General features: G+C 38.2%; 1 protein-coding gene across 1 annotated transcript in view; it reads left to right on the top strand.

The window, feature by feature from the left end:
* Positions 1-5,932: 5,932 nt before the first annotated feature.
* LOC107295013 (ADAMTS-like protein 1) overlaps positions 5,933-18,764 on the top strand; it is a gene marked incomplete at its 5' end in the record, with an annotated part of 87,666 nt that continues 74,834 nt past the window's right edge. Inside the window, one exon of the mRNA XM_015824301.1 lies at positions 5,933-6,169. Coding sequence (XP_015679787.1) covers positions 5,933-6,169 — 237 coding nt within the window. The remainder of the gene's footprint in view (positions 6,170-18,764) is intronic.

Raw genomic sequence — 18,764 nt, 5'->3', positions numbered from 1 at the left:
TGATTGTATCGTTTAGTAGTGGAAATTCTGGTCCCAATTAGGGCCATTGAGTGCGGACTGTCTGTATCAGAAAAGTTTGATAAGAACTCTTTATCATTGCCAGTTTTGTTGAGGACACATAAAGAGCATGGTAGAAAGTATTGCTGTTTGTATGTAGGCAAGACGCTTTACGATGGAATGATACGTTTGCAGTCAAAGAAAAGATACTGTGCATTTAAGGAATCGTTGACCATCTTTAATATCGAAATTGGTTTTGCAGAAATATCAGCATGAGTTGTAAGATACTATTTGAGGCAAAGAAAAGCTCTGTCAAATAAGGGTTATTAAAATGCAGTTGTGTGTATTGCGTTTTAAAGAGATCTTACATGGCTGAATCAGAAATCAGAGTCCTATGGCGTTAAGTATAATGCCATGGATTTTACAAAAATAATGCTTTTGTGAGCTCTTGTTCTTAAATTCAGTAGTCAGGAAATACTGTGTGTTGCTTAGGATGTTCTGTCTCTGTTGGTTCTAGATTATACAAGTAGAGGTAGGAGAATCAGCCAAGGCTGAAATTAGAATAAACTGCAGGTCTCACCTAACATATTGTAGCAAAATATGTGTGTGTATGTGTGTAAAGTCATTCATTTTTTAAAAAAGAAAAGAAACTAAAAGAAACTAGAGCCTATGATTGTGGTTGAGAGAAAAATTGTCCATTGGAAAGTAAAATTACAAGAGTGAGGCACTGAGGCATGGGCCCCAAACCCACAAGCTATCCTCTTACATTAAAGTGTAATAATTTATGTAGAATAAAATCACTTTTTTTTAATCTCTTGGAATGAATGTGCAACAAAATCTTGCAGCAGTAACTACAATTGGTAATGTATCTTTCACTAATGCTTTATGTACCCTAAATAATTTTGCAATTATTTTGTTTTTCCCCCACAATAAATTTTCATGAGCTATGATTATTGCAACTCATATTTAAAGGAGAAACTGGTGAAGCTGGAAAAGATTGAGTTCCCCAATTCCACACTAAGTCACAATTAAGAAATCATTTGAATCCTAGTTCTCCTGCCCCAAGTCAGCACTTTATTTTTTTAACTTCATTTACAATATTACAATGAAGCCCTTAACCAAAGATATCTCAATGATGTACAAGATTTAAATTTAGTTAAAATTCATGTTAAAACTATGCATGCAAAGCAATAAAATACTAAAACTTTGAAAGCAAAACTTTTGCTTTCAAAGTTTTAGTATTTTATTGCTTTGCATGCATAGTTTTAACATGAATTTTAACTAAATTTAAATCTTGTACATCATTGAGATAACCCATAAAATCCCATAAAACACTTCAAAATCCTAAGGTTAAAAAAATGTTATTCATCTAAAGCTCCAGAAATTAAAGAATTTGTGTCAGTGAGCATTTCTGGAAATGGTATTTTACAACTAAGGTGATACCATTAAGACAATTCTCTACTTAGACAACTCCATCCAACAAATATAACTTAGCTGGGGAAGAGTCAAATAAACAAACAAACAAACAAACAAACAAACAAACAAACAAATGTGTATTTTGTCTGTAGCAGGTCTCAAATAATCAGGATAGCCACTAATTGGCCTCAAAGACTTGCTGCCATCTAGTGGTCTACAGTTTTACAGCCCAGATATGAAAACTCTAGCTAAGCCATTTCCTTTGAGGACTTAGAATCATCAATCATGATTATAAATAAATGTTCAAGAGAGACCGGCAAGGGCAAACCATAGAGATGTCCGACAGCTGAGGAAAAAAATACCTTACTCTTTCTAAATTCAAAATGGAGCATCCAGAGAGTCAGGTCCTAGGATTAATATCATGCCAAGATTCTAGTCTAGTCTAGTCTAGTCTAGTCTATTCTGCACTATATCAGTTCCTATGTGTCAACAGGAGACTGCTATCTTTTGCATCAGTTGTAGCTTTCAAGTCAACTTCAAAGACTAGCTCGAACAGAAAAAAAAATCATATTAGAGGACTACTGAAAGTTTAAGAACAACATGCTGTAAAAACTCAGCATCTGGGGTACTTTGACTTAAAGACCTTTAAAAAAAAAAAAAAAAAAGGCAGAGGGAATAATAGGCAGGCTTTCCTGCCTACATCCCCCTCTTTCTACAAGAACTTGTCTCTTGTCAAGCTCCAGACAGCTGGGCACATTTGAGGTAGCAAGAACTACAAAGATTCCAATAAGATATTTGTAATGCTGCCACTTGGAAATGGCAAGTGGAATTCCTCAGCCTCATTTCTAGTAAATCAAGGTGGAATTTCTCTGAATGACTTCAAATGCTTCTTCACGGGTTTCTTGTCACCTGGACTCAGCTCTGTTTATGAGATAACCTGCCAGTGGGTGTGCTGTCTCTTGATTGCTCATGCCTGTTTTCCTTTCCATGCCTTTCTTAGCCGTACAACTCTCTCTCATTCCCACAAAAGAAAAAAGAAAAAGAAAGAAAAGGCTGGAATGATTCCTTCCCTATAATATTTGGGAACAACATCAAGGTGATTCTTTTCCATAAAGTTTCTGGAAAAGAAGGTAAACATAATTGCCTGGTTCTGTCTGTCTGGAGTCTGATTAGTGTAGCTTATTTAACAATCACGATTAAGCAAACAATGATTGATCATTTCATCAGCATATATACTAGCTGCCTGATTGGAATTAGTGCTAGCCAGGCCCCAGGAAAGAGCTTTGGGAAGTCAGCTGCCATAGCTGCTACTGCCTGTCTGGAACAGCTGTAGGGCAGGAATGAGAAGGACTTGCATAACAAGGCTTGCAAAGGTGTGGATGCCAGGCCATTTGTCTTTGGGTTTGCAATTAGTATGGCAACTTGGTTAAAGAACAAGAGTAAAACCTAACAAGTTAACCAATCCCAGCCCCGTTGGCTACGTAGCCTGTTTTGAATAGTAGCTAAATAATAAGAGGGTCTTGTGCTGGAAAGACTGAAAGATGTTAAACTTAACTGTGAGACAATATCGCGTGTTTGTGCTGGCCCTTCACACTAGAGATAGAAATTCATTCATTCTTGCCTTGGGGCCAGTGGCATAAGTACGCCTGCACACTTTCCAGAGTGCTTATATTTGCTCTTCAAGCAGCTTAAGTTTCACAGAAAACTTCTCCAAACACCCATTTGGCTATTTAAAACTGTGTTATTATTTTAATCAGGAAAATCAAAGGGAAGTAAGTAAAATACTACTTGCTCCTAATCACCCGCAGAGTCTTGAGAATGTGCTAGGTTGACCGTGCATTTTTTTTATTATTTTGGTTTCAAAAACAAAAAGACAAAGTGCTTAAACAATCCCATTGAACTGAGAGTAAAGCTAGACTGAGAACTCTGTATATATCTGTATGCTTTGTTGGACCTTTTGTCTTTATAAAAATAAATCAGTACAAGCCGGAACATTTTGTATGTTCAGCCAAGCCAGAATCAAATAAGTGATCTAGCTTGGCTCTGTGGATGCATGAGTAAGCCAAGCTATAAAACCAGACTCCGTACCCTCATGGAATTAAAAAAAGAAAAGAAAAGAAAAGAAAAATCAGTGACAAAGTTACAGTTGCTTTAGCACTTTCCCAGGCTGTTTACATGCTCAGGCTGGTCTGGGCCTCAGCTCCCTGAATGTTCACACGGGGTTCTGCAGCTTTTTCTAAGTGTGAAAGCAGATCCCCATTTATTCTGGTTAAGAAGGAACAGAATCAGTTCTGCTAAAAGGAGTAGTTAACAGAATTATGAGACTTGCAGACAACAGGAAGTACCTGTTTAGACTTCCTGTTCGCTGCACTTTTCTGTGTAGTTCAAATTAGAATACTTCAGTTTCTCCTCCTCCTACATTCAGGGCCATCTACATAAATAAAAAAAACAAGCTATTTATCTATAATTTCAAGGAGCTTCTTGAGAAGTGAATTATTAAGATTTGTGTGTGTGTGTATGTGTGCCTTTCTGGTTCAGTTGCATTAGTTTTTCCTAAACAACCATCTAGTTGCATCATAATTATAGTAACTGTCAGAAAAAAGACGCATTTCATCGTTCCTCATATTCCACCCCTCATAAAGCCTAAGTAATTGTGGCCAGTTAATCTTGGCTAAAGACTTAAAGGCCAAAAGGTCACACGTAGGAAGATCCAGGATTGCATTTCTTTCATTAAACATGGCAAAACCAAGAAGAATGCTTCCTGAATCCTACTTCAGTGGTTCCAATAACCTGACTCAATATGAAGCAGGTTCACATGTTCAGCAATAGCATTATATGCTTCAAATGAAGAGGTAATCCCTGCATAGCTGGGAAATGGAAGAAATTCAGATAAAATTGGAAGGAATAGGAGACTCTGCCAGCTGCTCTGTATGTACCATGGATAAAATACTAAGTGAAATCAGGCAGGCTATAAACACTGTTAGAAACTTATTTGCTAGTAGCCACTGCAAGATCACTTTAATACAAGCTCCAGAAAAAGGAAGTCACAGCAATAAATGGAATTGAATGGAGAAGCAGGAGATTATTTTTATGTGCTAGTGAAAACATAAAGAGTAAGTGGCTTGAAAGTGATTTATGGCTAACTTGCTAGAAGCAATTTTCAACCATGTCAATTTTGTAAGACCTGAACTTATCAATAAAAGAGTTAATTGTTCTCATTTTAGGACAGAATCTTTAAATCAATTCAATGGGATATACTTTTAAGTAGACATGAGCAGTGAACATTCTATGCTTTGAAAATATTAGCAGTCAAATATTATATTCACTGATAATCTCTATTAAACTAGTACAATAATGGATGGGTTAAACTTTGACCAAATAAAATGGTTAAGTACTTCTGTGAGTTAATATTCAAGGCTACTGTAAATTGGATTATCCTGTTCTCTCTGGTTTCTTTTAAGCAATTCACCAAAATATCTGGGCAGTCCTTATTAATATTAGCATAAAATTTAGCAAAAATTAAAGTTAAGTTGTATCCCAAAAGTACCTCTCCTGGTAAATTAAGAGGAATTTTAAAAATAGTAAAAAAACATTTTTTTAAAAAAATGAAGAGTTACTGACGCTGTGGATTGTAAAAATCTCTGCTTGTGTTGAAGTAATACAAATATACATAGTGTTTTTCTGGCTCATACTGCGTTACTGGCTGATTTAGGTCCTTTTGGAAAGCAAAGCTAACGAAGAATGCTTAAATAAACAAATACTTTAATCAAGTAATTTTCATGATTCTCCCCCCCCCCTTTTTTTTCCATTTTCAAAGGAAAAGAAAAGTTGGCTAAGTCTATATATGTCTTTTTTCATCCTCGCAAAGTCAGAAGAAATACTGAAAAACAGGCAGCATTTTGTGAGAGTAGCCGCAATCCATTTTTTGTGCCGTAACTAGAGTGTTGCTATCTTGCTATTCACTTGTAGTTGTTTCTCAGTGATAAATATGCTGCAACCCTTTGCCTGTTTTCTTAGAGGAACTCCACAAATTCTGTGCAATTTTCTTCTCAGTAGGTATGCTTAAAATTATACTATTACACATGAATCTCTAGTGAAATTGCCATGAAACATATTGATGATTCTGTGTCCCTTATGAAGATACAGTAGGAGTACCATTGTTTGCCACTGGTGAACAGATTTCAAGTTTTTTCCCATTATTTCTCTGCAGACTGGTTTATTAACCAGTTACTAGATAAAGGGGTGTCAAACTGCTGGCCCGTGGGCCGGTTTCATCATACCGAAGCCGTGCCCACCCCATTGCCGGCAATGCAAAAAGAGTCGCGATACGTCGTGACACATTACATGACATGGCGAGTTTGACACCCGTATACTAGAAGGACAGACACTGATCACAAGGGAATCAATGCATTTCTCAAGATTCAATTTTCTTGAAGTTATTGTTGCTTCCAACTCATATCAAAGAACATCATATATAATAGATTTAGTAGACTTTTGACTTTTTTCTGTTTGTTTTTAGGATTGCCCTCCAGAAGCAGGTGATTTTCGTACCCAGCAGTGTTCAGCACACAATGACGTCAAGTATCAGGGACAGTTTTATGAATGGCTTCCTATCCCGAATGATCCTGACAACCCATGTTCATTGAGGTGCCAGGCAAAGGAGACAAACCTTATTGTGGAACTGGCACCTAAAGTCCTGGATGGAACCCGTTGTTACACTGAATCACTAGACATGTGCATTAGCGGCTTGTGCCAGGTAAGGAATGCATTGTTTTGTTGTTTTTCTCTTTCTTTCAGTTTACACGGTAGTCCCTGTTTAGTGACTGCCTCATTTAACAATGACTTTCAATTACAACAGGGATGAAAAAAAAATATTTTTTTTGACAATCCTCACATTTAGGACCTTTGCTTTGTAAAGCAAAGAAAAGCTGATCATCAACAATTATGGTTTCACTTAGCAGTTGCTTCACTTAATTGCCGGTCACAATTATCACTAAACGAGGACTATCTGGATAAACTGATTATCATGTTTTACTCAGTTCTGCCCTCCTAATTATGTGCCATTTATTTTCCTAGTCTGTAAAGTATTCATGCCACTTCCAGAATCAGTTATATTTTTATTTCTATCATGGATTTGATGATAAGTTGCTTTTTTTTCATTTTAACTGATAACTTTCAAATTTCTTTATCCTTTATTAGGTTACTTATATTTCATATTTTTTCTGTAATGTTTTGTTTATGTAGCTCCACTGAAATGGCAGTCATGCCCCTGATATTGATGCCATTATGGCTTGGCCTTCTCATGACATTGCCTTCATTGCATCCCCAGCCTAAGGCAGCCTAAAGTGATATTAAACTGTTCCAATGTTAAAGTAGCATTGTTCCTTTTCATCTGGCACAATTTTTGCTACTGAAAGAATGATAAATCTTTTTTTAAGTTGGGTTTAATGCTAGAAGTTAATACTAGTAGTGTTAATACTAGTATCATGCTGCATGGAAGGTCCGTTGAATCATATTCTGCTGCTGCTTCTGACAGAGTGGGAGGAGCCTAATTTTGCCCAACTCCTGTGCCATTTTTCCTACTCGCTGCCATTTCCTTGACACTAGTTGAGGACAATCTCTCCAATCCATCTTTCCATCATCCCTGGGACATGTCTGCGGGCTATTTGGGGGGTACAGCTTTAGCACTTCTTCAGAAAACGTAACTGTTGGTCCTCACCGGTGATCTGCTTTTGGGGCAGTTTTTCAGATTAATACAACAGCCTTTCTAAGCACTTGCCTATATTCACCTATCCCCGCTCATGAAACATTAAGAACAGTGACTGGTATTAGCTTCTCCTTCCAGTATATGATGTCTGCAGGAGGATAAATAAAGCCAGTTTCTTTGTTAATTTGTCCAACCCTGCTTTCCTTCTGTTTGGAAAAATAGGAATCGGTAGTGACAGTGCAATATATACCATCATACTTTTCTGCCCATTCATGAAGAATAACACTTAAAGACAGTCATCTTTGGAGAAAACTGACAAGAGCCTCCATTAATCCAGAATGTTTTTAAAAACTGGAGTTTTACCCATCCTCTTTCCCATTAGTATAGTATTTGGAACAAATGCATTATGGAAATGTCTACAGCTTTAGGGAGACCCTGTTACTTCTACAACATGACCAGGTAGTAGGGTCTCGTGTAGATCTGATATCATCAGTGAAGGTGTTCCTCAGAATTTATAGGACCCATTTCCAGATACCAGATGAAACGTATTTATTTGTGTAGTAATTTTCTAAACATCAGGACAGAAATCTTTGGCAACGTGAGAGAAGCAAGCATACTTTTACACCAGCTAAAGAGATGAAAGAACTTTTTCATTGCTTTGGAGAATGCTTGCCATAACAAAGTTTATCAGCTCCTTCACTTCAGGAAATCCTAGTTTTATAGATAATAGGGCTGTGCACATTTCGATAATGAAATGGACCTGATATTTCCAGCCTTTCATGTCAGGTTGTAAAAAACTAGTGTAATATTAAATGTCATAACTTTTTAAACTCACTTGGAAGCTAAAAAGGGAGGTAAGAGATGCTAACCTTTGCAAATAAATTAGAACAAACTTTCTAGTTATTTTTGAAACATGCACAGTCCTAACTTTGGCATTTAATAAAAGGCCTATGTCCATTCCCCAATAACCCTTAGTTTTATAATTTCAGTGCAGGAAATCTAGAGGAATACTGGTATCACATTAGTACATTAAGGCAAAATTGTAGACTATACTGATTCATGGGGCACAAACTGGAACAAAATCTCTGATCTAGAACTCTGAGCATTCTTTTCTTTCCTCCAAGGAAAATTAGTGATGATGGGTTAAAAGATGGGAAGTTACTGGATCAAGGGAGGAACAGCTTACCATGAAAAATGCAATAACGTTGTGCGCACACACACACACACACACACACACACACGAACACACATCCATCCATCCATCCATCCATCCATCCATCCATCCATTCATTCATTCATTCATTCATTCATTCATGTTTTAGGTCAACTGTTTCACTTATTTAAATAAAACAACTGGGGAAAAAAATCTTGCAATTGCTTTCTCAGAAAGATAACACATCATGACAGTGAAGTGTTTTCTGGAAACAAGAGGAAAATGATATGACAATGTAGAATTATTTTTATAAATTATATATTATTATAACTGTTTTTATAAATACCGACTTTGTCCAAATGGAGTGTATTCACTTAATACACTTAATACATTGTGGAATTATTTCATCTAATGTTTATTTCCAAAGTTTAGGATGAATATGAATTTACCCTAGCTTTTAAAAAGCAGCTTAAGAAGCAAATACAGTATTGTTGAGGTTTTCTGAAGCTACAGCTCCAGATTTCATGGTTTTGCTGATTCATAACCCAATATAAAGCCTGACATTTTATTACCATATGAACCGAGTCTTGTTACTGTTTCTTTGGGTTCTTTTTCCCCCTGGTTTGTTTCTCATAGTGATCTTCTGACCTAAAGAATATCTTGATTGTTAAGAAAGATGTTTAGGCTTAATTGAATGTGATCCATAATGGACAGCTTCATCTATCTCAGTTAATAATGAATTGAAATAGGGACTCTCTCTTTGATTTCAGGAGAAGACACGCAATGGCCTTTGGGGAAAACATATTTTGAATAGTTCAACTCCCTTGTGAGCTGTTTTGCAATTAATTAATAAGACACTTAAGAGGACTGTATATTTAATTTGCCCTATCCGTTTAGCCAAAATGCTTTGGCTTAGCACAACATGTACATCAGGGCCATTATCTAATTAGCTGAGGAACTGTTTGCCTAATCATAAAGGCTGGAAAGTCTTTACAATCCAGTTGTAGGACGCACCTTTCTGAGAAAGTATTTCCACAGAAATATGCTAATAAATAATAACCTTCATGACAACATATGTTTTTATATTCATGTCCTTGAGAATTGGGCGTAATGGAACAAAACATTCCACTCCATTGTTCTGATATCTCTAACATGATGACCCAAATGATGAAATGTGTATTTGATATGTCTTTTGTGTTATGATGTGATGTTGTAGAGAATTATAGAATGGAATCTACATCATGAAGCACATTTTATAATTTCACTCACACACACACACACACACACATAAACATTGGGTGCCTATGTTACATTAACCAAAACTTAGAATGCAGGCTGTAGTGGGGACTGTGTACTTTGCACCTACTGTCATATATACCAGCCGTCCCCAACCTTTTTGGCTTTGTAGACCAGCATCGGCAGCAGTGGAATGGGGGATGGTTTCGCACAAGCAGCAGGGGCGTGCTTGTGCGTGCAGCTCCATTTGCACAAGCATCAGGTGTCTGCACTTGCCACTTGCATAAATGGAGCTTCGCACGCAAGCACGTGTGCTCGCCGTTTGCGCAAGTGGAGGTGTGCCTGTGAGCACGCTCGCCCACTGCTTGCGCAGCCTGGTTCCAAATGGGCCGTAGCCCGGAGGTTGGGGACCCCTGATATATACCATTAAGTCTAATTATATACAGAGGAGGATGCTGTTCTATCCCAGCCTATTGCCGTCCTTGTTAGAGGCACAAGGACCAAACCCCTGCTGATACAATAGGCTGGAGACTTTAAAACAAAACAAATCCCTTCAATGAGTCCAAAACATAAACATCAAAACTCAAGTCCAAAGGAAAGAAATAGTCTACAGGGAACACGTTGCAAACAAGACGAACAGACCAGGATTCCAAGAAGCACTTTGCAAACGGTTGCCTTCAGCAACCAGCACCGCCCACACCTCCCCTTTTTATACAGCAGTCCCAGGGCATTGCCTCTTATTGCCTTCTCCTTTTACTTTGGAGTTGTCGCATTGACTGCTGTTGTTTTTCTCTCGCTAATTGACGACGTCTGCGAGCATCAATTAGCAAGTCCAGGTGTGAGCCTTCCGAATCTGACTCATGCTCCTCACACAGCTGAGCTTCATCAGAAACACGACTGGAGGGCCCAGGCTCTACATCCAAACCGTGCATCTCTCATTTGGTATTTCCAATAATGGGCTCAGGTTTGTGGGAGAAATGGTAGAGAGAATAATTAGACTCTGAAAGGGAGATGAAGTAAGACTTTGGTGCTTGTGTCAATAGGGAAAATCAAAACTAGGTTGTTGTTGTCTTTTTTACAGGGATTGTGGCCCTGTAAACTACAAGATTTAATGCCAGGTTCATGCCAAAGTTTGCTTGTTTAAGGTGGCCAGACACTAAGCAAGGGTTTGCTTACTTTCAGGAGCTGGTCTGTGTATTGAGGCAACAAAAAAAATCAATAGGAAAACTAGCCTACCCACAAGCCCCAATTTTAGTTCAGGTTCAAATGAACTGGTCCAGAGCCAAAAAGGGTTCAAATAACAAGCTATCATGAGAACATGTTAGATCTGGGAGTTGTGCAAAGATATGTTTGGAAGGTATAGATCCTGCTGGCCCCTGCCAACCCCTGCCAGTGCATAGAGTTGCCAACGACGGCCTTTTATCAAAAGTGTAAGTTTATCAAAAATATCCTCAGTTAACTTCTTGCAGATATGTGGATACTGAGTTGGTTCTTGCATTGAGTCAAGTTCTTTCCTACTTAAAAACGCAATATAACAAAACTCATTTTCTAATGGAAAACCAGATTCCTAGCCAGGAAGAATCATAAAAGGAAAATTCACACACACCAAGGCCCAATGGTTTTCCTTTTCCTGTCTTCGTCCTGGCCTGCATCCCTACTGCAAGATTGTGGCATTTGAGCACCCACTACTAGGAAAGCACAACATATTTAAAAGCTAAATGACTTTTGGCTTGTGCATGCCTGTGTGATTCTTTCAGGCAAGCAGGAAGGATGTTGAAGGATGATCAGAAGAAGATGGAAACCCCAAATGATTCCCATATCCTGAAGCACTTGATGCTTTGAGCCAGTCTCACAACATTGTGCAAAAAAAAAAGAAGTCATGGCTCTTTTGCCACACAACTCAGCCAAACCTCAAAAGCATTCACTGATCTATTTGGAGTGAAGAAATACCAAGTTCCTTTCCCGTTAATTTGAATAGTATTGGATGTTTATTTTGGGCCAGTGGGAGTCTTGTACATTCCCTCAGAAAAAAATGGTACTTTGCCTTCTAGAAGGGATAAGAATAAATTGCCAAGGTATTTAATATAAGCTGCTAGAGATTTAAGCAAGTTGTTACTTCGTTTTTCTACTTCTCTTCTTTTTCAGCTATCTAATCTAATATGTCCTTGTTAGATCATTTTTAAATCAATATTTTCAGTTTGTAAGTTTATCTTTCTGCACATTAGGAACCCACTAAGGTTCTACTTGTTACAGAAATGGCTAGTACAAATAATCCTTGACGTATAACCACAATGAGCCCAAAATTTCTGTCGCTAAGCAAGATAGTTGTTAAGTGAGTTTTGCCCATTTTACATCCTTTCTTGCCACAGTTGTTAAGTGAATCACTGCAGTTGTTAAGTTAGTAACACAGTTGTTAAAGGAGCCTGGCTTCCCCGTTGACTTTGCTTGTCAAAAGGTCGCAAAAGGTGATAACGTGACACTGGGACACTGCAGTGGTCATAAATATGAGCCAGTTGCCAAGCGTCCAAATTTTGATCACATGACCATGGGGATGCTACAAAGGTCATAAGCCAGAAAAATGGTCATAAATCACTTTTTTCAGTACCATTGTAACTTTGAATGGCACTGAAATGAATGGTCGTAAGTTGAGGATTATCTGTACCCTGTGTCCTGGAGAAGTCAATCTGAACTTTCTCATACTTTTGCTTTTTTCCTTGTTGTTAATTGCGAAGTTTTGTCCGACCCATCATGACCCCATGGACAACGTTCCTCCAGGTCTTCCTGTCCTTTACCATCTTCTGGAGTTCATTTAAGTTCATGCCTACTGCTTCGGTGACTTCATCCAGCCATCTCATTCTCTTTTGTCCCTTCTATTGCCCTCAATCTTTCCCAGCATTAGGCCCTTCTCCAGTGAGTCCTTCCTTCTCATTAGGTGGCCAAAGTATTTGAGTTTTAACTTCGGGATCTGGCCTTCTAAAGAGCAGTCGGGGTTGATCTCTTCTAGGACTGACCGGTTTGAACGCCTTGCAGTCCAAGGGACTCGCAGGAGTCTTCTCCAGCACCATAGTTCAAAGGCCTCAATTCTTTGACGCTCAGCCTTTCTTATGGTCCAACTTTCACAGCCATACATTGCAACTGGGAAAACCATGGCCTTGACTAAACGCACTTTTGTTGGCAGGTTGATGTCTCTGCTTTTTAGTATGCTGTCTAGATTTGCCATAGCTTTCCTCCCCAGAAGCAAGCGTCTTTTAATTTCTTCGCTGCAGTCCCCATCTGAGGTGATCTTGGAGCCCAGGAAAATAAAATCTGTCACTACCTCCATTTCTTCCCCATCTATTTGCCAGGAATTGAGGGGGCCGGATGCCATGATTTTGGTTTTCTTAATGTTGAGATTCAAACCAACTTTTGCACTCTTCTTTTTCACCCGCATCAAGAGGCTCTTTAGTTCCTCTTCACTTTCTGCCATTAAAGTGGTATCACCTGCATATCTTAAGTTGTTGATATTTCTCCCGGCAATCTTAATTCCATGTAGTTTCCTCAGGATCATCTCCATTGATTTCCATTCCTGGTATGATTCCAGGATTACATTTATGCTCAAACTACAGCAGCAAAATTGCCCCAAAATATAAATTTTTCATAGGGATAAAATTGCAATCCCTAAATATAATATTTATATTTTAAGCAAAAACTTCCAGAAAACGCTCAAACTGATTGACCTTGTCAAGAGATCTACTGATAATGCCAGCAATGGTGCAGAATAGGATTAGGTAATGGGAAATGTTTTAAAAAGATATGCAATATAAACTGGGTTTTTTGATCAAGGTTAAAATATATTTGTTACCGTTTCTGGTAACTCTTACCGGATTTTTGCTGACCAGGAATGAATGATGAGAGTTACTGAATTTATTTATAGACAAAATATAGAGAAAGTCATAAATTGTTGTGTTGAAAGGAATATAAAATGGGTTTGAGATTAAAAAAAGATATGTTATTATTTCTGGTAACTCTTAATGGACTTTTGCTGATTAGGACTGAATGATGAGCCTTTAATAATTTTTTTATAGATAACAGGTGGAATATGGGAAGTGATAGTATCCGAGAATAATGTGGCTGTATAAGTGTTCATATCCTCATATAAGGCAGAAGAAGAACATCGTGGCTTCAAAATCTAAGGGATTGGTTTGGACAAAACTCAGCAGCACTTTTTCGTGTGGCTGCTGATAAAAACAGGATTGCCAACATGATCACCAATGTCCGATAACGGATATGGCACAAGAAGAAGAAGATCCTCATATAAGTAGGTATGTGGCTATGTTCAGAATTAATCAGTCACATTCAAACTGATAGTAAATAATAGTATACACTTGAGCCACCAATTAAAGTGACCCTGTTCAAGACCAGGTAAAGGTCAGCTGTTCTAGTAGGATTTTTCTGACGTTTACTCAGTGGCCTCTTACAGTAAAAGCCATGGTCTGCAAAGAGCTTACAAAGCATAAAAGGGATCTCAACATTGGAAAATATCAGTCAGGAGAAGGATACAAAAAAAATTCCAAGGCATTAGATATACTGTGGAACACAGTAAGTCATCAACAAGTGGAGAAAATATGGCACAACAGTGACACTGCCAAGAACTGGATGTCCCTCCAAAAAAATGATGAAAAAACAAGAAGAAAATTGGTCCTAAGAGGCCCATAGCAACATCTACAGGAATTTCTGGCAATTTCTGGTTGTGTACTACATGTGACAACAATTTTCCATATTCTTCATAGTTCTTGACTGTGGGGTAGGGTGACAAGACAGAAAAGAAAAGAAAAACTTCCAAGCAAAAACCATCATCAAATCTGATAAAAGCATGTGGAAAAAATGTATTATGGTCTGATGGGACCAAGGTTGGCCATAATCCCCAAAAGCATGTTTAGTGTACAAATAACACTGTGCATCACCAAAACTACACCATAGCCACATTAAAGGATGGTTGTGGCAGCATTATGCTTTGGGGCTGCTTTTCTTCAGCTGAAACTAGGACTTTAGTCAAGATGGAGGGAATTATGAATAGTTCCAACTATCTGCCAACTTCGGCACAAAACCTTCACAGACCTCTGTTGAGATGCTGAAGAGGAAGAGGCATTTCATTTTTCAACACTACAAGAAGTCAAAGCATACCTCCAATCAGCAGAAGAATGGCTTCATCAGAAGAAAATCAAAATTTTGGAATGGCCCAGGTCTGAATCCAAATGAAAATCTGTGGGGTGAAATGAACAGGGCTGTGCAGAGGGGATGTCCTTGCAATTTGAAAGATCTAGAGTGCTTTTGCAAGAAAAAAGGGGGAAAAGCTTCACAAGACGAGGTGCGCCATGCTAATAGGATCCTACCCCAAAAGACTGAATCAAAATGAGCTTCAACGGAGTATTATTTTATGGGTGTACATCTTTATGCAGCCACATTATTCTAGTTTTTATTGTTTTCCCCCTAAAAGATTTCAGTTTGTTTTTTTAATTGAATTGTTCAGGTTATATGTTATATAGCAAAGGTGAAAAAATTCTGAAGTGGTTTACCTTGGCCTGATTATTTTATATCTAAAAAAACCTGGCATTTTAACAGGGGTGTGTAGACTTTCTATATCCACTGTATGTTATTTCTTTTCTGTTTAATTTTTTTTCTTTGCACGATTAATTTTTTTTCTTATAGTTTTATATTTTTCTTTATAATAGTTTTTTAATCTTTGCATCTTTAAACTTTAATAAAAAATTATTAAATATACTTTTAGGATGCAGGATCTGAGAGTGAGGGCAGACGTGGCTTTGCGGGTATGAGGGAAGTTAGCCCTTTTAGAAAAAGGCAGAGAAAGGCAAACTATTTCTGTGTATCTGTCAAGAAAGTTTTATGGATATGATTGAAATACTTAGGCAAATTGTGGTGCCAGATAACGAAATCTCAGCTTTTACAATACTCTTAGAAAGTGTAGAACCTTTGTGTGCCCTCACCAAGCCATAAGGTATCAATATGGTATCAATATTGAAAGAATGTTTTCATTTTGCAAAGATATGTGTACTTGCAACATGGAATGTTGGAAATATAAATTGAAAACTTGACATTTTCAAAACAGAAATAGAATATACCAAGTTGAATGCGTAAGTATGTATTCAATGTGAACTTGAAAAGAGTTCAGCTAAATATTTGCTAAATAACAAGATCCTATTTGCTGAAATTATTGACTATTTCATATTATATTATGATTATTATGGTTCATTGCACAGTCAGCCAGATATTCAGACTGGATTTGGCATTTTTATCCACCTATTGAGTTCTTGCCAAGGACCTGGGATGGGCAGATGTTGATCTTTGATGGTTTTAAAGGTATTGTCGCAAGATGTAAGCTGTTCCAAGCAAAGCTGCCTTTTGCAATTGACCGTGGGTGATTTTGTCAATGCCAGTGGTGTTCAGGTAGTGCTTTAGAAGTTTTGAGATTGCAACCAAAGTGCCTAATAATATAGGTATTGTTTTTGCTTTCTTTTGCAACAATTGTTCCATTTCTATTTGCAGGTTTTCACATTTTGTTATTTTCTTCAGTTCTTTCTCTTTTGTTTCGCTGTCTTCAGTACTGCTACATCCAATATATAGTTGTTAAGTGTGGGGTGCCTATTCGTTTGAAATCTAAAGTTCCAACTTCTTTCACTTTCTATTTTCTGTTACTTTCTCTATTTTATGGTCTCATCAGTTCTTGCTTGCAGGCAAGCAAATGATATTTCCAATGCATTATTGTTGCTACTTTGTCGTGCCATTGTTTATAGTCAGTCTGTGCAATCTTCTTGAAGCAGATGAAAAGGTAGTTCAGCTTCTTTGCAGAGGTAGCATTTGCTATCTGTCGCTGTCTTCTCAATTCTGATTTTGTTATTATTAAATTTATTTGCCGCCCATTTTGTGATTTGAGATGACTCTGAGCAGATTCCAGAATGATAACATATACAAATATCCAGACAATCATAAGCATAAAAAAGATTAAAAGTTAAAACTGAAGCCAACGGCCAACAGCTCCTCCTTCAGGACCCCATGCCAGCTGGCATAGTCTAGTTTTAAGTCTTTTTCTGAAAACTAAAAGAGACGGGGTGGATCTTACCACCTGCAGCAAAATATTCCAAAGGGCAGACACTGCTGCCGAAAAGGCTCTTCTCCTGGATCTTGCCAGCTGAAATTCCTTGGCTGATGAGATCCACAGTGCTTTCTGCCAGCTCATGTGGGTGGGCCAATCCCACTCGAGAAAGACACTTCCACAGATATCCTGGACCTAGACAATAGAGGGCTTTAAAGGTAATCACCAACATCTTGAATAGCTTCCAGAAACTGATCAACAGCCAGTGCAGCTTGTGCAACAGTGGCTTTTGTAGCTTACAAATACTTTTCAAATGTAATCCCATGTAGAGCGTGTCGCAATAATTCGCACCGGAGATGACCAGTGCATGAGTGACTGGTTATGCAAGGACTCACAATTCAAAAAAGGGTGCAGTTGATGCCCCACACAAAGTTGTGTGAAGGCTCTCCTAGCCAAAAGTTATACATAGGTAAAAATGCACAAAATGTAAAAGAAAATCTGCAAAATGAATATATTATTAAAACTGCACACACAATACATTCTTAAAAAAAGATTACATAGAATATATACATATTTTTAAAAACTGTTCCTTTTTTAAAAAAAAAAAACCAGTCTAAAACCTTTAGATTGGAAAAATAAACAGTTAACAGATTCATCCCTCCCTTGTGTCCCAGCAAAATGAAAATAATTGATTTTGATCTTCTGCTTTTAACCTACTTTATTTTTGAAATTTTATTTTCATTTCTGGCTTTTGCACATTTTACTCTATGGTGCATGCATCAATCTGCTTGTGATTTCTATTAACTTAACATAATCCATTCCTTAATTTATTTAATAATTCCATTTCGCCCTAAAATACTGTTTTTCTGCATTTTGCTGTGGAGAACTGAAGCAAAACAGGCACATAATTGTATTTCAGTGTAGTCTTTAGTCTGGGAGGGATAAATCAAATTGGCTGACTTTGAAATGTAGACCAAGTATCTTTGACTATCCCTGTTTTAGTGTGGTATCATCAACTAAAGCCTTTTGATTTTCAGCTATTTGCTTAAATGGGTGACTTTTTTTGTATTTCACATTTTTCTTGATTGCACGGAAGAATCCAATGCAAATCATACTCACTCACTCCCCTCCTTCCCAGCCTATGAACATTTATATAGATATTGGAGCTTACTTATGGAGGCTTGTAAACAGACATGCTATCTCCAGATGACCAGGGATACTACAAAAGGCAGGAACTCCTGGCATACACACTGCATTGACATATGGATGGATATAAGCTTTGTTTTCCTTCTGGTGAAGGTCAGGGACAAGATAGCAGGGGAGATCCTATTTCACTGAGCATCTGAAAGGAGCTCTTATTCATTTGCAAAGGAATGCTTTGTCAGAACATTTATGTTACTTTTGGCTTCTTGTAGCTTCTGAGCAATAAGGCTCTCCTTTTCTTTAACCTCTAGATCAGTGGTTCTCAACCTGTGGGTCGGGACCCCATTTGGGGTCGATCGACCATTTCATGGGGGTCACCAAGCAAGGCTGTCCACCATTTTTTTTGTCCGCCATTTTTTCCCCTTTTCCGGCGGGTGCCTTACCTCCCTTGGGCTGGGCCAGCTGGTGGTCGGCCTGCTCTGTCTCTGCCGCTTGCCAACTACGCCTCGGCTGGCGCAGGGGGCAGAACCATGCATGCGCAGCGCTCCTGGGCAGGGAAAGTCCTCGACTTACGACCGGTTGGGTAGTCCTCGACTTACGACCGGTTTAGTCCTCGACTTACGACCGGTTTAGTCCTCGACATACGACCGGTTTAGTCCTCGACTTACGACCGGTTGGGGTCGCGGCATTAAAAAGGTTGAGAACCACTGCTCTAGATTCTCCCCTAAGCCCGGGAGTTCTTTGTTTTCAGCTTTCATTCGGATGGTTCCAAGCCGTTCTGATTCCTGCATAGCGGAGGCATTTTCCTAATTTTTGCTTACCCAGTCATAACCCATTTTTACAGGTAGTCCTCAACTTACGACCACAACCGAGTCCAACATTTCTGTTGCTAAGCGAGTCAGTGGTTAAGTGAATTCTGCCCCACTCTCTTGCCACAGTTGTTAAGTGAATCACTGCAGTTGTTGGGAACACGGTTGTTAAGTGAATCTGGCTTTCCCGTTGACTTTGCTTGTCAGAAGGTC

This window comes from Protobothrops mucrosquamatus, unplaced genomic scaffold (genome assembly GCF_001527695.2).
Source record: "Protobothrops mucrosquamatus isolate PMUCROS unplaced genomic scaffold, P.Mucros_1.0 scaffold2190, whole genome shotgun sequence".
NCBI classification, from domain to species: domain Eukaryota; kingdom Metazoa; phylum Chordata; class Lepidosauria; order Squamata; family Viperidae; genus Protobothrops; species Protobothrops mucrosquamatus.
Note: the sequence above shows the minus strand (reverse complement) of the source record. Positions and strands in the feature narration are given on the sequence as shown.